This window comes from Drosophila sulfurigaster, chromosome 2R (assembly GCF_023558435.1).
Source record: "Drosophila sulfurigaster albostrigata strain 15112-1811.04 chromosome 2R, ASM2355843v2, whole genome shotgun sequence".
Lineage (NCBI taxonomy): Eukaryota > Metazoa > Arthropoda > Insecta > Diptera > Drosophilidae > Drosophila > Drosophila sulfurigaster.
The window spans coordinates 10,399,070-10,421,971 of NC_084882.1; the positions used below are offsets into that span (position 1 = coordinate 10,399,070).

General features: G+C 37.6%; 4 protein-coding genes and 1 long non-coding RNA gene across 6 annotated transcripts; 2 read left to right on the forward strand and 3 right to left on the reverse strand.

Annotated features, from left to right (window-relative positions):
- Nucleotides 1-316: 316 nt before the first annotated feature.
- LOC133835931 (dihydropyrimidinase-like) lies at nt 317-8,783 on the reverse strand. Of its 2 annotated transcripts, none has more exons than XM_062266128.1 (10): nt 8,676-8,783; nt 8,443-8,595; nt 8,250-8,390; nt 8,139-8,188; nt 7,569-7,843; nt 7,362-7,508; nt 6,566-6,789; nt 6,268-6,503; nt 510-983; nt 317-445 (listed from the first exon to the last, which is right to left on the reverse strand). In XM_062266128.1, exons 2-10 carry the CDS (start codon nt 8,583-8,585, stop codon nt 366-368), a joined length of 1,770 nt encoding a protein of 589 aa, XP_062122112.1. In that variant the 5' UTR covers nt 8,586-8,595; nt 8,676-8,783; the 3' UTR covers nt 317-365. The 2 variants fall into 2 exon arrangements, with proteins under 2 accessions (XP_062122112.1, XP_062122111.1); XM_062266127.1 differs by lacking the exons at nt 317-445; nt 510-983 and adding exons at nt 4,845-4,973; nt 5,038-5,511.
- Nucleotides 8,784-9,247: 464 nt separating this feature from the next.
- On the forward strand, nt 9,248-12,088 carry LOC133835932 (beta-catenin-like protein 1). Its single transcript, XM_062266129.1, has 4 exons — nt 9,248-9,406; nt 9,474-10,925; nt 10,987-11,182; nt 11,248-12,088. The coding sequence occupies exons 1-4, from the start codon at nt 9,377-9,379 to the stop codon at nt 11,331-11,333; spliced, it is 1,764 nt and encodes a 587-aa protein (XP_062122113.1). The 5' UTR covers nt 9,248-9,376; the 3' UTR covers nt 11,334-12,088.
- Nucleotides 11,404-15,877, reverse strand: LOC133835935 (succinate--CoA ligase [ADP-forming] subunit beta, mitochondrial). Its single transcript, XM_062266131.1, has 9 exons — nt 15,859-15,877; nt 15,714-15,803; nt 15,026-15,129; nt 13,757-13,909; nt 13,530-13,692; nt 13,197-13,461; nt 12,528-12,952; nt 12,295-12,464; nt 11,404-11,579 (listed from the first exon to the last, which is right to left on the reverse strand). The coding sequence occupies exons 2-9, from the start codon at nt 15,780-15,782 to the stop codon at nt 11,549-11,551; spliced, it is 1,380 nt and encodes a 459-aa protein (XP_062122115.1). The 5' UTR covers nt 15,783-15,803; nt 15,859-15,877; the 3' UTR covers nt 11,404-11,548.
- Nucleotides 15,878-17,867: 1,990 nt separating this feature from the next.
- LOC133835938 (uncharacterized) lies at nt 17,868-19,212 on the forward strand. Its single transcript, XR_009893662.1, has 2 exons — nt 17,868-17,993; nt 18,045-19,212. It is a non-coding gene; the product is annotated as an uncharacterized LOC133835938 (long non-coding RNA).
- Nucleotides 18,466-21,776, reverse strand: LOC133835933 (maternal effect protein oskar). The gene is made up of 5 exons (XM_062266130.1): nt 21,299-21,776; nt 20,604-21,003; nt 20,221-20,540; nt 19,780-20,161; nt 18,466-19,715 (listed from the first exon to the last, which is right to left on the reverse strand). The coding sequence occupies exons 1-5, from the start codon at nt 21,759-21,761 to the stop codon at nt 19,610-19,612; spliced, it is 1,671 nt and encodes a 556-aa protein (XP_062122114.1). The 5' UTR covers nt 21,762-21,776; the 3' UTR covers nt 18,466-19,609.
- Between the last annotated feature and the right edge of the window lie 1,126 nt (nt 21,777-22,902).

Here is a 22,902-nt window from a genome sequence, read left to right on the forward strand (position 1 = left end):
AGTTATCTTATGAAATCGGTGGATTGGTTATGAATGCTCTTAAGCTCTGACTACGAAGTGTTTTTTAGATAATCCCTTAAATTGACGTCTGACTGCAGCACAATTCTCGTATAAATAATCGGACAAAATTCCTCTTTTGTTGAAAAGGATAAATGCTGTGAACACATTGTTTAAGTGAATCGACATTAACCTGATTCAATTCAAAGAGATTTCTCAACTTTTGCTAAATATAAATTTCAGCTAAATCAGTCTGATTGGGCTACAAATTAATGGCAGATATATGAATGAAATATTGTAATACTATTGAAGCTAAGATCTATGAATCGTCGAGCATTGTGCGAGTTTCATTCCATCTATTCTGGAATTTACCAAAATCCGGAAGATTTACCGCCAGGAGGATTCTTTACTTTAATGCTCGATCGCACTCCCGAGTTATCGAGTTCCTCTGTAATAAATAAATTTAATGAACTCAGATCAACGTGGGATTGTTATTTTATGCTTCAGCTCACCGCTAATTGAAAATGATGATTCCTGCAAATCACGCTTGCCATCGACCCGTCCGCGATTTGATGGAGTGCTGCAAATAGAACCTTCTCCTGGCATTGGTAAATTGCCAGCGATCATTGCTGAGATGGGCTCATGTGCCGGTATTTGAATGTCTAGCTCTGCAAACTTTTTACTCAAGCCACCATTATGATATTCCTCTTGTGGTGGCTCCTCAGTTGACTGCACTTTTCCCTCGATAATGTCATAGACAAACGGTGGACGCACTGCCATCGGTATAAAGCGACCAAATCCTTCGGCTACTCGCACCACGCCATTCTCCGCACTGACGCGTCCACGCACCAGGACACATTCTGGAACACCATGCACAGTCATACCCTCGAAAATATTGTAGTCGCTAGCATGGTGATGGGTTGCTTTGGAAATGGTGCGCGTGGCCTGCGGATTCCATATGACCAGATCAGCATCCGAGCCAACCGCTAGAAAAAATTAAGAACGTTAATGAAAATTATCATTTTATAGTTTTATGAAATTATTATTAGAAATTATCATAAATTTGATTGTTTTATAGTTTTATGTAATAATGATATAATTATAAGTAAAGTGGATTAAATATTCTAATAGAATATATTTCTATCATTCAGCGCAAAAAATTGGACCCAATACGCCGCCAGAGTCGGGCCCCTGTTCGCCGGATGCCTACGATCCGTTTGAGCCGACAAAATCGCCGTCGTTGTCGCCACGTTCGCCAACGCCGACGCCAGCGCAAAGTCTCGAGCCGATGGGCGGTGCTGGCAGCAGTGGAAGTGGGGACAAAATCGAGGCACAGCAACAACAACAGCAACAGCAGCACAACAACAGCGATGAGCTGGATGTGAGTGCCAGCAACACATCGAATTTGTCCAGCGCCAGCAATCCAAGCAATACGCAAGCGAATGCGAATTCGAGTGGTGTCATCAATCCCGTCGATCTAGTGATGGCGCTGATGAGCAAACCGAACAGCGGCAGCCTGCAGCAGGAGTTGGGCAACAAGTCCTGCGATGTTAGCGCCTCTGTAGCCTCCACTCAGTATCTTAACAGCACCACGCTGAGCAGCACGTTGGCGGTGTCGTCGTCCGCGTGTGTGTCTGCTGATGACAAACCACCTGCGGATAACTCAAACACTATCACTGTAAGCTCTCGAATGTGCTGCTCTCAAGCAGCACCGTTGTGTCCTCCTCATCCTCCGCGCAGCATATACCCGTCATATCAAGTCCACCAGCGAGCTTGCTCAGCCGCAAGCTGCCCAAGACGGCCGGCGGCAGCGTGGCCAGCAGCAGCAGCGGCATGGCAACGAGTAGCGCCACATTGCGCAACGGCAACACGGCGGCAACTGGTGGAGGTGGCGCAGCTGGATTGGATGACTCTTTCAACATGGACATTGAGAGTCCTTACTCACCAGGCTCTGCAGACTATGAGGATTTGTTCGAGCCGCCACCAGATAGTAATGCTGTGGGCGCCATCAGGCGCTCCAAGGGCAGCGGCAAAGCGGAGATGTTTGACAATCTGTTTGGCAGCAGTTCGCCTGTGGGACAAACGCGACATTCGTCGCGTTTCAATAACGCTGGTGGCCGAAAGCAGCAGCGGGGCAACAACAGCAAAGCCGAGCGTAAATCGAAAGCCAAAGGTGGGTGACTCTGTTAATTAATCTTTTTGATTTCGAGATTCAGGAGAAATGCCAAGAACAATTCTAGCACTTTGTTAAACCCAATTTTAATTTACTTAAAGGCAGCTATGTTCACTTGTTTGCCATTTTCTCCCATTTTCAATATTTGATCGCATTTTAAATAACAATCATTTCTCATTGCGATTACAGGCGGCAAAGCGACTGAAGACCATGGCAAACTATACGATGATGTGCCCAGTTCAGCCGTAGATTTGCAAAACAAGGATAGGGTAAGTCAATCACATATACAAATTTTCAATATGTTTAATTTCTATTGGATTAAATTATAAACAAAAAATGAATTGTTTCCGTGAAAGTTCACTAAATTTGCATACACCAATCGATTATGGTTTAAAAGCGTCTCCTAACTCCTATTGTTTGGGTTTGCGTAATTAAGAAACTACTTTATTAATATGTATAATCCCAACATTAATGGGACCCTTGCGAATTTGAATATAACCTAAAACTTTACGTTCTAATAAAATTAAAAAAACAATTCTTACTAATACATAAATAATTGATAATAAACTTCCAATTAAAGACATAATTAGTTCTATATAAAACAAGTATTTGAAAAAATACTTATACTTACTTATTCTAAGTTTATTGCAAAATAGTGCGCTTGACTGATAGATATGCACTACGTATTTTTAATAAAACTATATTCTAAAAATGTACCGCAAATATATTAAAATATACCAAAAGCTATATTTGGTATATCAGTAGTACATTTAAATTCTGCTTTTGGATTGTCAATGATACAATTTGATTAAAAATTGTAATTGTTTATAATACACAAAGTGATATTTGCAAAGCATATTTTAATAAATTTCATTCTTTGACAGTTTTGTGCAAGTTGAATCGCCAAGAACGCGTTGTGGAGGAAGTGAAACTGGTATTAAAACCGCATTTCAACAAAAGGTGATTACAAAGGAGGATTACAAGGATATTATGCGACGCGCTGTACCCAAAGTAAGTGAACTCATCAATTCGCATCAATTTAGCAAATTGACTAATTCGTTTTCTGTTGTATCTTTCAGATTTGTCACAGTCGCTCTGGTGAAATCAATCCACATAAGATCAAAAATCTAATTGATGCGTATGTCAAGAAATTCCGCGCTAAGCACAAGAAGTTGAGTCTGCTGAATACGGGACAAGTGAGCAGCGCCGTCAAGTGTGCCGCATATTTAAAGAAGCTATAAGCAAACGAAGGGCGAAGGTGGGGGGCGGTAGGTAGACAAATATTGATTTGATCCCAATGACGTTGTTATTAATGCGTATTTTTTTTGTGTTTGACAGCGTTTTCTTAACAAATCACGCAACATCGTTTAACGGCCGCATGCATTCCTACGCCTCCATCAATCACATCAATCGCCACCCGTAAGCGCAAATACATAGAAAAGATAAACAGAAAAGAAGAATTGTCTTTGCTATTGAAGTTTAGTTCTTAAGTCAATTTTAGGTTACATTACGAATGATTTTAGTATTTAAGCCAATTCAGAAGTGAAAATAGGTCATAAGCAGTAAAAGTCTTTATCAACTCCCTTCTCCTCCTTTTTGCTTTTTTCGTTTCTTTTAGCCCACCAGAATTACGCAAACAGTTCAATTAAATATAACTCATGGAAATTAGTTGATTAGTTTTGTTTATTCATATATGGCTTTTATAATGATTATAATACTGTTTTGCAAGAATGAAGAAATGTAAGTAGAAGTTAGGCTGGCGGGCAAAACAAAATACACAATGTATTTTAGCTCTGATAAGTTAATCAATCGATTACAATTAAATTATTACTTCACCCAATACATAAATATGTCTCGCCACACACTCACACACCTTCACCTATGTATGCTTTAGTTGAGATGCAGCAGATGATATTTTAACATATTACATTTATTATTATCTATATTGACCAATTTTGAAATTTGTGTTAAATATTTTACGCATAACTACCGTCAACTCCTCAAGTAGATGACATACTTAGGTGTATTTTATTCGCAACGGAATAATAAATGTATATTGTTAAATCAACCAACCAATATGAATGTAATTATGTATCCAGCATAAATGTATATTAAATATCTATATTGATTTAATATATAATATAAATGTACTAGAATGAAACTCTTGATTCTTCATAGTTTGTCAATCATAACTTTTAAATAAAGAGTGCATAACTATAACTTAACATTAAATCAAAACAATACCTTTTTTTCTTTGTTTTTTTTGGAAATTGTGGATATTAATGTGCCATTCTCGATTTTTTCAATTATTATCTTTTGAAAAATTACAAATGTTGAAAACTTTTCGCTCTAAGATTAAGTTATCTTATGAAATCGGTGGATTGGTTATGAATGCTCTTAAGCTCTGACTACGAAGTGTTTTTTAGATAATCCCTTAAATTGACGTCTGACTGCAGCACAATTCTCGTATAAATAATCGGACAAAATTCCTCTTTTGTTGAAAAGGATAAATGCTGTGAACACATTGTTTAAGTGAATCGACATTAACCTGATTCAATTCAAAGAGATTTCTCAACTTTTGCTAAATATAAATTTCAGCTAAATCAGTCTGATTGGGCTACAAATTAATGGCAGATATATGAATGAAATATTGTAATACTATTGAAGCTAAGATCTATGAATCGTCGAGCATTGTGCGAGTTTCATTCCATCTATTCTGGAATTTACCAAAATCCGGAAGATTTACCGCCAGGAGGATTCTTTACTTTAATGCTCGATCGCACTCCCGAGTTATCGAGTTCCTCTGTAATAAATAAATTTAATGAACTCAGATCAACGTGGGATTGTTATTTTATGCTTCAGCTCACCGCTAATTGAAAATGATGATTCCTGCAAATCACGCTTGCCATCGACCCGTCCGCGATTTGATGGAGTGCTGCAAATAGAACCTTCTCCTGGCATTGGTAAATTGCCAGCGATCATTGCTGAGATGGGCTCATGTGCCGGTATTTGAATGTCTAGCTCTGCAAACTTTTTACTCAAGCCACCATTATGATATTCCTCTTGTGGTGGCTCCTCAGTTGGCTGCACTTTTCCCTCGATAATGTCATAGACAAACGGTGGACGCACTGCCATCGGTATAAAACGACCAAATCCTTCGGCCACACGCACCACACCATTCTCCGCACTGACGCGTCCACGCACCAGGACACATTCTGGAACACCATGCACAGTCATACCCTCGAAAATATTGTAGTCGCTAGCATGGTGATGGGTTGCTTTGGAAATGGTGCGCGTGGCCTGCGGATTCCATATGACCAGATCAGCATCCGAGCCAACCGCTAGAAAAAATTAAGAACGTTAATGAAAATTATCATTTTATAGTTTTATGAAATTATTATTAGAAATTATCATAAATATGATTGTTTTATAGTTTTATGTAATAATGATATAATTATAAGTAAAGTGGATTAAATATTCTAATAGAAAAGGGTATATATTTCTATCATTTTATTATAATTTAGTGTAAAATAGTGAAATAATAAGATATATTTTATTCAAATCTCTAAATAGGAATATATATTGAAGTTTAAAAGTATGTAATGTATTAAACAAGAATTTAAAATGCTATGCTGGTAAACACAACATCAGGCTTAGTTATTCGATTTAATCGAATCCACTGCGAGATATATTGTAACTTTGTGCCGGCAGGAAATGTATGTAACAGAAATAAGGACGCCCTATAAAATATCAAACTGAGTCGATCTAGCCATGTGCGTCTGTCCGTCTGCCTGTCTATCCGTATGAACACCTAGATCAGAGACTAAAAGAGATAGAGCTATCAATTTTTTTCGACTGTAGATTTCTTACTTGTTTTTTAATATGATGTTAGAAAATTTCAATTAAATATTGTCTTCAGCATATAGAATTGGGTTAAAATCAGAAAATACATATAATAAATTGATTATATGTGTATTGAATAAAAACATTATTTACTTTACATACATAATTCTATTCTTCAAAACTAACTTCAATGCTAGGGGTTTTCAGACCTCAAGGTGATTTTATAATTTTAACTGATTTTATTCGATACGTACCAATGCGTCCTTTTTGTGGATAAATATTAAAGATTTTAGCTGCATTTGTGCTGGTCACTGCAACGAATCTGCATGGATCGAGCAGACCTTGATGTACTCCTTTCTCCCACATCAGCGACATGCGATCCTCGGCGCCATTAACGCCATTTGGAATTTTGGTAAAGTCCCCGGAACCAGCTTCCTTTTGGCTCTTGTTAAAAGTGCAGTTATCGCTGCCAGTCACTTGCAAATCATCGCTGTAAAAACAAATTTAATTATTGTTCACAAATCGTAGAGTTAAACTAAAAATAATACTTACTAAGCCAAGGATTTCATAAGTTGCCTGGGTGTCTCGGGAGACATGCGAATGGGTGGGCTGGTAATAAAATATATACGCTCCGATTTACGTACTCCATTCATGCTAAGTCCAATGGATCTGGCCAAGGTCTCGCCAAAGACGCAATATCCACTGCGACGAGCACGACCCAGAATTTCAGCAGAGGATTTGCTGGTGACACCGGCCACATACAATGGTGTTTTCATCTAAATATGAATTTGAAAACTTAGTTAAGGTAACCCATTTATTGGTTTTTTTTTTAATTATTTATTTAAACAGCAATGTGGTCACTAATTAATAATGCTTTAAGTAAAGTCTTCGCTTACATTCCATCATTACATCAGATACTTTCATGTCTGCAAGTGATTCAACAATAAAATCTACTGAAAACTGGCCATTATTATATAAATAATAAAATAAAAAAATAGCTATTGTCGAACCTTCACTAATAATAAAAGTTAATTTCCTTAAAACAACATTTTTATTTGAGAGTTTATTTAATATTAATTGTAAACCTTATTTTTTATACATATACTTATGAAAGTATTTGAGGACTGACACTATTCCAAATACACTATTCCGTTGTACAAATATTTCTTCAGAAAATAAACCTAAGCGGGTCTATAGCAAAATTTTCTTCTAAGATTGGTTAATATGATTTCATGATATACGATTTTACACACTTTGCTATGTCTTCTTTAAAGCGATCAAAATTGCAAACGCTCTATCTACTTGGGTATAATTATACTTCTAAATCTTTTACATAATACCAACTCACCTGATGCGCCAAAGTGCAGGCACGAAAAACAGCCTCCGCCTCAACTTCTTCCTGGCGAGAGAGTTCATGGCCCTCAGGACCGCGAATACCTTCGGCTAATAAATTCTTCGTGTTCTTAGCGATAATCTCGCCATTCTCAGCATGAACCTATGGATAATAAATTTAAAACAATGCAGTTTATAAGGTTTTATAGATTTAGAGGCTTACCATTGCCACACCATTAAGGCTTCGAATTTTTTCGAGCACATCCAAGAGTTCCGAATCGTTCAACATGTAGACTCCTTTGTCCGCCATAAACATCTTAAGCGAGTTGACGCCCAGTTCCTTGCATAGTATGGCAACCTCTTCAGACACAGACTTGGACCACCAGGTGATGCCCACATGGAGTCCATAGTCACAGCAGACTTTCGGATCTGCCCAGCTGCGCCACTTGTCATAGGCCTCCACCAAGGATTCATGTTTCTTCGGCAGCACACAGTCAACTAATAAACAAAAAAAACGTTTCCAAATATTTAGAGGCCCATAAAAAAAGGTACAGTAAAAAAAGTTTAATGAAATAACTTGAAAATTTTTGTTACTTGTAAGTTCAAAAAAAGTTTGTACAATTAAAATTAAATAAACAAATAATAATAATTAAATAATAACTATTAAAATGCAAACCCACATAAATTAGATTTTTCTTTACGATGATAGCAACTTCAAAAATCACACAAAAAGATTATTGATTGGCTTTGTAGAAAAAAATCAATTTCATTTCAATCTTAGATTATCACTTACTTATCATAGTTGTGCCTCCGGCAACAGCCGCTTTGGTGCCGCGGTAAAAGCTGTCGAACAATTACTTGAAATGAATACAATGCCAGGAATTGGCGAGGGTGAAATACTTACTCATCCACAGCGACAGTGTCGCCCACAGGGCGTTGCATATGTGTATGAGGGTCAATACCCCCCGGCAAAATCAACCGTCCTGTTGCATCGATGGTGCGCACACCTCCGGGAATTGTAATCTCACTTGCTGGTCCCACAAATCTGCAAATAGTTTTGTTAAAGTGTTTTCACTCAGCACTAATAATTTTCGTACTTAATAATGCCATCCTCAATGTACACGTCTGCCTTGAAGCTTCTGTCGTGATTCACAATTTCGCCGTTTCGAATGTAAACTCGATTCTGGGCGCTCTGCAAATGAATGGGCACTTTTTTAACGGGTTTCGGGCTCTCTGACATGGTTGGATCTCTGTGTTAAGGAAATTGCATTAGCACAGCTTAAATTATTAATGAACTTTAGATAAATAGATTTATTGAATTGACACAAACCCTTGTTTTTTCAATTTCGTAAATCCGTGACTGTTAATGAACCGTTTAGTTGTGAAGACTTGAACTGTGTGGGGCTCGACCCTAAAGCGATTTGAAAACAACCCTTAACCACACCTCGATTAAAGCATCTCTTCAATACCCTCTGCGCATGTTATCCACACAGTAGAGTATGACAAAGTTTAGGAATACAATTTTCTGCATATAATGTTTTTTATTGCATGCTAGAACATTTTTAATTATTAATTTATATTTATTGAATATTTTTTTAATCTATGTAATAATATGTAGACATTAAAAGGCATAATAAATATGTTACCATATTTTAAATATGTTTTAAAATTTTTGCTATTGAATTAATGTCCCGCCCAACATCTCATAAATATTAATTATCGAAAATTCTACTCTATTTCGTTATCGATATACACAATATTTACATTATCGATACAAATAGCACTTAAACTAAAAATATGTTTTTATGAACTTTACTTCGCAGTGGACTTTACTAAGAAATTTTAATATAACATCATATATAATATTAAATATTGTAGGTCATGAATCCATAGTTTATTTGATTGATAATCAACTCAACTATCGATAACAAAGCGTGAGCACATTTGTATTTACAGCGCAGCGATATTTGCCATTATCGATGTGAGTTTTACCAGGTAGCGTTGATGTTTATACAATTTGCTGGCTGAATTATGGATATTGGGGAACTCTTGGCATTTAAGGTAAGTAGTGTTAACAAATAATATGAAAACCATTAAGAGTACTCATTATTGGCATCAATGGCAACAGCCCGAGCAGACACCAAAGCGACCGCATGAGGACGACGATGATTTCGCGCTGCCGGAGCCGGCGAGTGATATTGGAAAACGGGGCGGCGGCATCGATGAAAAGTCAAAGCGAATGCGTCGCATTGCGGACGCCAAGGAAACGGCCAACTACAGAAAGTCACATGACAGCAATGCGACTGGAGCGGGATCAGCCAATGGCAGCGCATTTGAGTTTGACCCCGAGCTCACAGAGGAGGAACGTCTGAATATCTTAAAGTATGTTGAGAGCGAGGAAGCAGAGGGCGATGTGCTGGACGAACAAGGTCTGAAGAAGCTAATACTGGTGTTTGAGAAGCGCAATCTCAAGAACCAAGAGATGCGCATCAAATTCTCAGACAATCCCGAGAAATTCATGGACTCCGAGCTGGACTTACACACAGTCATTCAGGAACTAAAAGCTGTAGCCACAGTGCCCGATTTATACCCGCTGCTCGTAGAGCTGCATGGCCTCCACAGTCTATTGGAGCTGCTAGCTCATCAAAACACAGATATCGCAGTTGCCGTCGTTGATCTGCTCCAAGAGGTAACCGATGTGGATATTCTGGGTGAAAGCAACGAGGGTGCCGAGTCCTTGATCGACGCGTTGCGCAAGGAACAAATCTGTGCACTGCTGGTGCAGAATCTTGAGCGGCTCAACGAACAGGTAAAAGAGGAAGCCGATGGTGTGCACAATACGCTGGCGATTGTCGAGAATCTAACGGAGATTGACGGCGAATTTGTGCGCGAGGCGGCGATACAAGGTCTGCTGGCCTGGATACTGAAGCGTCTCAAAGGCAAATCGCCCTTTGATCCTAACAAACTGTATTGCAGTGAAATATTGTCCATCCTGATACAGACAGAGAACGATAATCGTTTGTTGCTCGGAACACTGGATGGCGTCGATGTATTACTGCAACAGTTGGCTGTCTACAAGCGTCACGATCCCGCCAGTAATGAGGAGCAAGAGTACATGTCCAATTTGTTCAATTGCATGTGCTCGGCGCTGATGGCGCGCGAGAATCGCGATCGCTTCCTCAACGGCGAGGGATTGCAGCTGATGAATCTGATGCTCAGAGAAAAAAAGATGTCACGTAATGGTTCCCTGAAGGTGTTGGATCATGCCATGGCCGGCCAGGATGGACGTGAGAATTGCAATAAGTTCGTCGAGATTCTGGGACTGCGCACCATCTTTCCCCTATTCATGAAGACACCCAAGCGTAACAAGCAGCGATTACTTTCAGTGGATGAGCATGAGGAGCATGTGTGCTCGGTGATTGCATCGATGTTGCGCAACTGCAAGGGCACGCAAAGGCAACGCATGCTGACTAAGTTCACGGAGAACGATCATGAGAAAGTCGATCGTCTGCTCGAGCTGCATCTTAAGTACTTGGCCAAAGTGGAAGCCATTGACAGAGAGATTGATCAGCAGCCAAAAGTAAGTTGAAATAGTATTCGACTAAATAGGAATGTATATATAGACATTTCTTTTGTTGCAGGATGCGGGCATTGATGAAGACGAGGAGGCGGAGAATAATTATATAAAACGCTTGACTGGCGGTCTGTTTACGCTGCAGCGCATCGACTACATCTTGCTGGAGGTCAGCGCCACCACAGAAACAGTCAAACAGCGAGTGCTACAAATTCTTAATTTGCGCAGCGCATCCATGAAAACCATCAGAAGCATTATGCGTGGTGAGTACTTGATTTTTTTTTTATTAGTATTAGATCTGTGCAATAATACATTCTTCACATTTCAGAGTACGCTGGAAATCTGGGCGATGGCGACACCGACTGGCGGGAACAGGAACAAACACATATTCTATCTCTAGTCGATCGTTTTTGAGGCAATAACCCAACAACCCAACTTTCCCTACCACACGCAAATAGATAAATAAATTCGCACGTCCATCAAATTTGGATTATTTCAAACAGAACTTTAGTTTTAGTTTATTGATAATTTTGGTCAGTTTCTATGGAAAAGGGATCAAGGATCTAACATCCTATTGGCGAATTTGACGTACATCTGGGGAATTCATGTTCTTCATATAGAAAATGCATTTACTCTTTCTTTGAATCATCTTTGCATTCTCTGGGGAAAAAATATTAATTATTGGAATTTGAAACAGATATTGGAATCGATGCTAAAAAATGTTTTTGTAATAAATACAAGATAAAGAAGCTGAAAAGCATTAAAAGCAATTTCTACAGTTTGTTGATATTGTGGTTGAATTTTTAATTTAAAGCAAACTAACTTAAAATAGCATAATACACTTTTCGTCTTACCACATTTCAAGCAGTTTGCATTTCAATAAATTAAATGAGTTTTTGCAATAATCACGTTGACATTAGACCAGTTTGTTTTGTTTTTGTTTGTTTCAGTTTTGGACTTTTACTAGTTATTATTTTGTAAAGTTTCGTGCTAACAACAATACATTTGTTTTTACGCTTACAATGTTTCACAGGTGCAAAAAACTCTCAACTCTTAGGATTATTCGAAATTATAATATTTAGTTAATATGTAACACACTCTGGTTTGACCAAAGACAAAAAATATACTACAATCATGGTGTTACTCCATTCACAAAAAGGTCAATAAAATTTTTGCAAAAATGTTCAATTATTTGAAAGCGAATACGAATATCTCTCTAACTACAAAGCGATGAGTTTCAGTTGTAGTTGTAGTTTATGTAAATTGTATCTAACTTGTTGAGTAAATGTTTTTGTGTTCTATGTATTGGGCTCTAATATGGTTGACTTAGCCATTTATCGAGTTTGATGTTGTTCTGTTATTATTATTGATCTACTTCTGTGCATCGGGAATCTCGAAGTTCACATCCATATTCATCTCACGCGCCAGCTTGACAATTTGTGCCAAGTGGACAGCCATATCGGCAGCCTTATCCAAATCATCACGAGCCAGAATTTTCAAACCCGACGAACGAATCAAATCGCGGGCTTCCTTTACCTTGGTGCCCTGCAATAGTTTCATATATTTAAGTAAATTTACAAAATGATCTTTAATTATGAGCTAACTCACCTGCAGACGCACAACAATGGGCAAGTTCAGGTTCAGATCCTTGGCGGCAGCAATAATACCCTCGGCAATGACATCGCAACGCATAATGCCGCCGAAAATGTTGACCAATAAGCACATTACTTTCTTGTCGGAGGTAATGATCTTGAAAGCAGCCTTCACAGCCTCTGCGGTGGCACCACCGCCCACATCAAGGAAATTGGCTGGCTCGCCGCCGTATAACTTGATGATATCCATGGTGGCCATAGCCAGACCAGCGCCATTCACCATGCACCCGATGGTGCCATCGAGAGCAATGTAATTCAAATTGTATTTGGCTGCCTCAACCTCCTTGGGATCCTCTTGGGTCCAGTCCCGCATGCTAAACAGCTCCTTTTGACGGAACTCGGCATTGTCGTCGAAACGCAGCTTGGCATCGAGGGCAAAGACTATAAAACAAGGCAAAACATAATAACATGTCAAAAATAATGTCTTTCAATTGTTAATGCAGTACTTACAGCCTTTAAAGATTCAACAAACATCAACAGAGATATCATTAGTTTGAACACATGAATACAAAAAAGTTAAGCAAAACAATGGATGAGATGAAGAGTTAGTTCATTAGTTAAACGACAATGAAAAGTTAGTTTGATTTGTTATAACGATGAGATTGCAGCAACAGTTGCAACTTACAGCCAGACATGGCATCTTCGGCATAGGGATTGATCTCAACCAGAAGAGCATCCTTCTCCACAAACAGCTTGTACATGTTGAGCAGCATTTGAATGTGCTCATCGGCATTATCGTTCAGTCCAACTTTTTCGACTATTCTCGCCGCCTGTTCCTTAGTGAGACCGCTGGCAATATCGATGGGTTCGTAAATGATGGCATCGGGACTAGATGCGGCCACTTCCTCAATATCAACACCGCCCTCCTTTGATGCAATCAAAACTGGACCCTGCACAAGAAAACAAACAAACAAAATAAAGTAAATAATGTGCTTTATCAATAAGTCGCTTTACTCACGTTGAAAGCACGCTCCATCATGACGGCAAAGTAGAACTCGCGACGTGGGAATTTACGCTCGGCAACCATGACCTTCTTACAAAGTCGACCGGCAGCGCCAGTTTGCTTGGTAATCAGCAGCTGATCAATCATCTTGCCGGCGAGATCTTCTGCTGTCTCCGGACTGGAATAGAGGACAAAAGCAGGTCATTAAGGTAGTAATAAGTTTCAAAATAATTTCGACTCACTTGTAGACAACGCGGACACCGCCCTTGAGTCCATTCTTGAAGGTTCCCTTGCCACGTCCACCGGCAAGAACCTGCGCCTTCAGCACCAGATTATCTGTTTTCAATTTTGTAGCAATCTCGCCGGCTTCCTTGCCATTCTTTGCGACGGCAAATCTGCAAAACACCAATTGAGTCATCGTTTAATAATTTGGGAAGCAATTTTAAAGTCCATTTGGATTTTTATGACCCACTGAACCGCAATGCCAAGAGTTTATGACTGATAAAGCGGCACAGCGTCAGCAACACGTTATCAAATCCAGCACACAATCCAAAGTCTTTTTTGGCACATCAGCTGAGTGAGCGAATTTCGTTTAAGTTAATCATTTCATTTAAACTCTAGCAATCTATTCTAATTTTATACAGACGAGCTCATTAATGTCTGGGTTCCGTTTAGTAAAAATGTTATTAGAATTAATACCCATTTAACCCTTGAAACAGGTGAAACTTTCTTAAATCAAAAAATATTTATTAATAATATATTATATAATATTATAATATATATAAATTTCCATTTTCGATTGTGGTGCGATGGAACTAATGATAAGGTTTTTTAAAAACAGGTTATTAATCTATTTGTACTTATTTGTTTTATTTAGAAAATGGCAATTTGTTAGAAAGCTTTTTTCTAAAATTTAACCGATAATGGTGTACAAAACTTTCATAAAAATTAAATTAATCAAAATTGTTTCAATGATGAATTTGTCCACACTTGAGAAAAATTCTAAATATAACAATTAATAAATACTCAGAAGTTAGAAACCTAGATCTCACACTTTTTACATAAATATGTATTTACTGAGATTTATTTCTTTCGGTTCGTAATTATATAAAAAGCATAAAAAATTATATATATTAGTTTTGTATTAATTATAATTATAAGCAAAAGCATAAGAAACCTGCCTCAAATTTTCTATCATTATATCTCATTGAGATAAATAAAATATATATACATATTTCAACTTGTCTAGCATATATGCCATTTGATTATAAATGCTCTACGACTAACACCTTTGCTCCCTACAATCTATAATATATACATATACATATGTATATAGTTTACTTTAAAGACAGACCGTTATCAGCGCTATCATCAGCTGTTTGTTGATCTGAACATGCAGCAATATTAATGCAAATCAATTCCGGATTTGTTTACACATACTTTTGCTATTCAAAGTTCAATAAGAAGACATTGGTTGAACTTTGGACTCTGTGGATTCGATGTGAACTTACCGGGGAGTTGGGATGTTGCTTTCGTTAAGCAAAGTGTATGAGACATGTTCTTGCACATTGAGGTTTCTCGTCTGCTGCAGTCCAATGGGAGCGTAGCTGAGGATCTGTTAACAAAAAATTCCAATTATCGAAAAAGTCACGAGCTTCGAAAAAATAAAATCAAAAACAAAACAAATGACGCATAGCATACATATGTATGTATGTATTTAGTATACATTTGTTGGAGTGGGTCACAAAAAACGAAACGAGATTTGCAATCAAAGCGTCGCCATAACGGTGTTTTAACCGAGATGATAATCAAATCTAATTCGCATAGATTTGGTTGGTTTAATTAGTGGGCTCGACAGCAACAGTTGACATTGCCATCCCATTGATAAAAGAAACCCACATAGCCGCTATTTGGCGGCTTTCAAGGTCTTATTTTTATCATCTCACATTGACAAGAGTTGCGTCACACACACAGACACAATTGATATTCATATGTATGCTTGTATGTGTTTCTGTAGAGTACAACAAAACGGATCGAAAATATCGCCGCTAGTCAGGTGGCTACTCTCTCTCTTTCTAATGAGTGAGCGAACGAGAGGCGCAACCTTGTCACACTGTTGTTGCCGTCTGCAGCTTTTTGCAATTATGTAAAATGTACGACTAATTTTCATGCATTTTTGAAACGTTGCCCTGCGCTTACCTTTGCAACTGCCTTGGGTCTTACTGATTCGATGAGTGTACTGCCAGTACGTGCCAAAAACGAAGCCATTTTGGACTGTAATGTATCAAACTAATCTGAAATTTGCTGAAACTTATTTTCCACACACAAATAAATTCATACTCACTCACTTGCCAGCTAAAATACAATTGTCAAATTGTTATCGATTTCTTTATATTTAGTATTTTTGTGCGGTCGCACAGTTTCAAACAGCTGACTGAGATTGTTATCGATACACGAGTAGGTATAATCGATAGAGTGGCAAGTAAATGCTTTTGTTCTTTGCGTACTATAACGACGGTTGGCTTAGAGTAAAAAAGAAGCCAAAAATTAATGATCCACAAAATTAAAAGAAAAGTTTGAACGGAAATAAATATCTATAAAAGAAATCATATTCATAAAATCATGTACCCCTATCGTAATATAACATCGATATACATATATCGATCGAGACCAAATATTTATGGCTTCAAAAGCGCGGAAAAGTACCGTTTCTCCGTATTTTGGATACACGCATTTTTACGTTTGGACAAAAATGGCTCGTCATCACAAAAATTCACAATTTCCGCTATTTAACTCGCATTTTGTTCCACAAATGTGGTTGAATGTACCAAGTCCAACTTATGGCGGATACAGTTATCAACAATGTTATGATCAAGCGAATTATAATTTATTGATGAATTCCATTTTGATGCAGCAGCGTGAAAATCAGCACCTTCGAACCAAACTTCAAATTGTCGAAAAAGAATTGCGTTCAAAGATGTCGTTAGAGATTCAGGAAATGCCGAACTGTGGTACTGAATGCGCTAAAAACTTGCAGGAGAAAAATGAGAAAATCTTCATCTTAGAAGAAGAATTAACAAAGGTAAAAATATGATATATGTATATCGACAACATATTAACTTAATAATTATAAGATGATCGACAAATTTGGAAAGCTGGTCAAAAAAGATAGTGAGCTGCTGTTGGAAAGCGTCAAGTGCCAAAAACGTCACGAACCAGAAGAAATCACGAATTTGAAACAAAAATTATCGGAGGTAATTTATTATGAGAATTTGTTATTTAAGTGAAAATGGTAATTTTATGTTTCCCTATAATTTGAATCATATGGAATAGATGATCATTAATATTGAAAATGAGCGTGAGGTGAATTCGGTAAACGCTAAACGCCTTCTGAAAAAAGAAGAAGAAATGATCAATTTAAAAGCTGAATTGGCAGAGGTAATTTTTCAGGAGAATTTGTATTATATTTATTAATTTATTTATTTTTTATGATATAGATGAAATATAAAATTGAAAAGGAGTGTGAATTAAAGAAGGAAAATACCATCCGTCTGCAAGAAAAGGAAGAGGAAATCGCCAATTTGGATCAAAAATTATCAGAAGTAATTTTCGAAAAAAATGTCCATATATTTTATACCAATTTGTTAAAAATTGGAATTTTTATTTATGCGTTTATTTATGTATGGAACAGATTACGATTAGCATTGAAAAAGAGAGGGATGTGAACAGGGAGGAAAAGACCAAATGCCTTCATGAACAGGAAGAAGAAATAGCTAAATTAAAGCAGGAATTATCAAAGGTAAATCTAAATTATTTATATTCAATTCCTATTTAAGAGAAAGAACGGCGAATAAACCGTCAATTTAAAAGAAAAATTATTAAAGGTATGTCTTAAATTGAAACAACCCTAAACAAAAACGATAAAGACAAACTTAGTTTAAAATCAGGTAAAGTTACTATTGATGGAACTGTTTTTACAGATGTGACTGGTATTTGAACATAGTCGATCGTATCTTTCATTGCTTGCTATTTTTCAGTTCTCATCATATGTACAAGAACTCAATCGTCAGGTTCATGAGCGAAATGCTAAATTAAACGCCTTCAGTGTGATCAATGACATGCTTGTGTCCTCAATTGAATCGCGCGATGAAACGATTGTCCAATATAAGAAAAAAGTGCAGAAAAACACAAAGGACACCTCGTCGTCTGATGTTGATTCGCTGCTTGGAAATCTTTCACCTTTACAGACCTCTTCACCGGTTTTAAATGCAGTAAAGAATATCGAAAATTCCGACTATAATCCGTTCCCCGAAACTGTTTCGACTTCCGAAGAATCGAATAGTCCAACAATGAGACCAAAGGAATTCAAGACTCCATCAATGCCGAGTTCTTTAAAGCCATGTAATGGTGTGCATAAGTGGCGCTTTGCCAAAAGACCGTTGTTTGATATTGCAACACCTGAAGCTGGGAACACAACGGGTAAGACCCACGTTTGTTTATTGTTTACTCAATTAATCGACATTTTTTTAGAGTCCTGGATTTGCTTGCATTGTGATGAAAAGATTCGTCCCCTGAAATTTGTATCTTATCCGGAGTACCGTCAACATTTAACTGAAATTCACAACGAGGTTTTAGATCCGGCCTTATGTGTAAAGTGCGGTTGGCGTTCGAGTAATGGGCTTGATCTCGACTTCCACATGTATAAGCAGCACCAAATCCCTTCGTTATTTTATTCATTTTCAAAGAACGATTTTTCAACATCCCTCTTGGCAAAGTAATTTCAAGTCATATCCTATGATATTATTTTGTTTACAACGATGACTTGAGTTAGGTATTAACTTTAAGAAATATTTAAATATTAACTCAGGTTTACATACTACTTTCTTTATTTTTTTATTAGAATTAAACCTTATGACTATTGAAGAAATAATATTAGTAACAATCAAGATAATTTCCATTGCGTTTAGGTTGATTTATTAAGAAAAAGAATTAATACCGAAGCAAATATTGATATGTTCTAAATCGAATTTAGTTGCATTCCAAACTGAATCTCAAAAATTTAAGAAATATTGAAAAATGCATTCGAACATAATTTGAATCAATGTCTTTTGCTTTCAGCTATAAAGCGTATCAATTTGTTTTTCCCCTTTTTTATTTTTTTTTGGATTTTACATTGCTTGTTATGGTTGGACATACAAAAAAAAATTACATCATCACATACATTAAACATACATACAATAAATTAGTTTATAATTACTACCATTTTTGAATAAAGACTTGTTATTAATTTAAACTCGAATCTTGAATACTTTTCATCGTACGCTGTAAGAAAACAATCTAAAATGTTATCAGACTGTTTAATGTACAGCGTACAAATAATATTAACATTGAAAGAGATGCACGAAAATTGCACAATCGCTATAATTAATTTTTTCGCTTAGCACTGACAATATTAAATCAGCCGCGGCATTGATTTGGTGCAAGCAAAGTATTAACTAAAGCGAATACATTTTCATTGAACCAAAATGACACATGTCTCAAATGTATATTTTGTAGCCTGTCCTGCACAGAGAAAAGTCGGTAGTTATATACATGAGCATGGGCAAAGATGGTTCAGAAGAAACAAAAGAAATATACGGTTTATAACATGGCAATGTTTTAGTTGCGTTTGCATTTTTCATTAAGCTCTGTGCCCAAATCTTAATGAAAAATACTAGGGAAAATACATGTTTGAATAACTCAATTTTGATGGCACATTGAATTTTCGATCACTGTTTTTGGGATAGCAGCAAAAACAATGCATCCAAAACGCAATGTACATCAAAAGGAAAGTTATTTCAGGAGATAGTTGAATCACATAGAACATATAAGAAAGACAATCACAATGAATATACATTTATATATAGTACAGGGGACAAACACATAACGATACGAACATAAAACACATTAAAATTAAACGTTTAACTTATGAATTTCGCTTTTTTCTAAAAAGACAGCATGCCATTCTCCGTGAATAATTGTAAAAATTTTGTACAAGCTCGATGCCTGGTGCCAGACCGACTATTTCAATTCCAACTCCAACTCAAACTTCCTGCTCAGTGATATTCCATATTTTGTTCGATCATCTGTAACACACGCTGCCGTCCGATTTTATTCCAGAATACATATGGCTCTGGTGAGCCCGTCACACTACGTGGCCCGCTTTAAAACACAAACGGAGAATATATATAATTAATCGGTAGATATGGAAGGAGCTTTTGGTTACTTCTGGAAGCAATCGAAGCGCACAACGCCATTCTCATTAATCAGACATGAGTGTATATCAATAACGGTAAGATGACGTCCCTCGCTGCGTATAAACTTGTTAAACCGCAACACCTTCTCGCATGTCTGCTTGTCGTGGCAATAGTTGGCCAGCGGTGCTAGCGTGGTCAGCACAGGCACAAATCTGCGATTGTGCATCTCCTTGATTAGCTGACGGAAATCATGCTCGATTTGCACCAGCGGCTTGCCGCGCATTATGTCAACGGAACCGATGTTAACAATGATTTGTGTCATCTCATGCAGTTCCACGTGCTGCAGCCGCTGTCGAGCGGCATTTATGGTTTGTCCCGAGATGCACAGACCAGACTGTAGCACCTTCTCATCTATGGTCGAAACGAGACGAGGTGAGATGTGAACTTCTATTGCAGTCGAATCTACTTACACTTCTTGAAGCGACATTTTAGCTCCATGCGCGCCAAGTACAAGAAGAAATCATCGCCCAGCAATGGAAAATCTAAGAGATATGCATCACAATCCGAGTTGATGGTGAACATGGAGTCATGTTGCGATGGACATGACAATGTTGTTGGCGTGGGCGTAAATTCATGACGTCGCTTATGTGTATATTCTCCAATCTGATGGTGTTGTAGCTGTTCAGGCGGTTGTGGTGCTATTTGTAACTGTGCAGGATCCGAACGAATGCAGGGAAATTGATTGTTGTTGTTCTGAGCTGCTAACTGTGTTAGCTGATACTGATTGTTGCTGCATTTGGAAAATCAATTCGTTATACAATATAAGATTAATATATAAATTAGGTTGTCTTACAGATGCTTCCAGTTGTCCTGATAGATACAAAATGGCGTCATTGCAGCAGTGGCCAGTTGCTGCTCTGGCGCTATTTTGACAGCTGGTGGCTTCTCACAGGTATTGAGATTATAATTGCAATTCTCATTTTGCGGACTACGTCGCCTATATTGGGAGCGCCACAAACGTGGCGGTTCCTGCATGGCTGATATGTGATTGTTGTTTTTACTGTTGCCATTTTCACGCTGTCGCTGATTCAGCACCATGTCGTGCAGGTGACGTGTGTCCTCCGTGGGCTTGATATTAAAGATCCGCTTGCCGGACACGCAACACTCAGCTGTGACGTACGGTATGGTGAGCAGAAAGTCAGTGATGTTATCGCGTAGCGGAAATGTATTGCCCGTCATATTTCGATATTCATCTGTGTGAATAGGTGAAATATTAACAGTATAACGAAGTAATTAAAAAAGAATAGTACGTTATCGATAAATATATTTTAAAGATAAGAAACCACGCGCCAAATCGACTCACCTAATCGTGATCGAATACTTAATCGATAAGACTAATCGACTTAAACTAATGATAAGTCTGTTTTGTGGAAAAACATGCATGCATGCATAAAGTAATTCATTCTTTTAACTTAAAAATATTTCTTCAATTTTACCAGCAAGGTTTATCTATTTATATTTCGATTGATTCCTCGTTTTTGCACTTACTTTTGATGCTCGATATCGTGACTCCATTCTGGGCATTGGCCATTAATATGGCGCGTATTTCAGCATCGATATCGGGATACTCATCGCGCACCCCAATATACGAATCATCCAAAATGGTCATGTTGCTGCAGCTGGTGGAATTTTTCGAGTTAAATTTCGATATCAATGTCGACGAAAAGAGCGTGGCCACAAATTGTAGCTGCTGCTCCTGGACTATGACTTCCTCTTGGCTGATAAGCTTTACTAGCTCCCGTTGCTGAAGCTGTGCGGCTTTTTTGTTGTAAATCTTTTTAAATTTCTGCCAGTAAATACTTTTCGCTCGCAACGTGGAGCAGTCTTGCTTGAAAAGCTGCAGCTGCTTGTGCCACTGATGGAAACACGTGGTCAGCTTTTTTCGGATAGCCGTCAGGCGATCGGGGTAAGTGCTCGGCACGCTGTTAAATTCACTTCTGAATGTCGCCATCGTTTTGACGAAAATGAGAGTTCGCTTATTTAATTTTTTTTCTCTTCCAATGTCTCCAATGCCATTCATCTATGTATTGGAAGCTTTGGAGACCTTTTCCCATTGCCAATGCCTCCTCCATTCATCTCAGTGAGCGCATATATATGTATGTGTGTGTATGTACTGTAATAGTTTGACATTGATCAATGCCGTTATGACGAATGCAAGAATAGCAAAAAAAATAATGCTGATTAACTTAGACCATTTTAACAGCAATAGCGTAAAATGCGTTAGGGTGTTTAGTAATGAATAAATCATTTTTACCATATCAACTCTTAAATGGAAGTTATGCACTTAATATTATTACAATTGGAAATGCAATTGCACAAGGCATTTCGTCACAAAAACAAAATTCTATCTTTCGGCATAGGCATTTCTGTAATGAGTTTTCGATAAGCGAAGAGATAAAAATTTAATTGCTGCACTTCGTTGTTTTCGGCATTTTCTCTATTCAAAAAAGAAAGTAAACAAATTCTTCACATTGCAATTGCATTTTAGTTTAGGTTCAAACGCTTAATGCACGATAAGACGTATAATTAAATGCAATTACCTCCTGGCGGAGTCATTAACAGCTGTGGATTACATTTAATGGCCAAGATCAAATGATTTTCGTTTTGGCTAATATGTAATTACGACATAAGTTAACTCAAGCAGCTCCATCGAGAATTACCACGTGCAAAGGCAATCTTGAAATTGACTACCGAATAATAAGATGCTTCAACTCCCCAGTTGATTACCGAACAATTTCACCTGGCAAATGGAAGCAGACTCACTTGAGGGTTAGGCCGGCGCACATTGATGAATGGGATAAAATGAAACACCCTCTCGATAATCACGAACGAATCAGGAAAAAGGAAATACAGCAGACAGACGTTGTGAGCTGAGCTTTAAGTCCATTTCGGCCAAATCTCTTAATTGCAGAGGAAACACAGAACGTAATGGGCAAGATGAAACACGTTCACCCATGTTTATTTGTTCATTTCTGCCCTTCAGTAGCAGATTTTATTTGCAATTGTAATCCTGAGTTTCCCAATATCTGCTGTTTCATGACTTATCAACGTTTCACCCTAACATCGAAAATCTTATTTTCCACTCGAGAGGG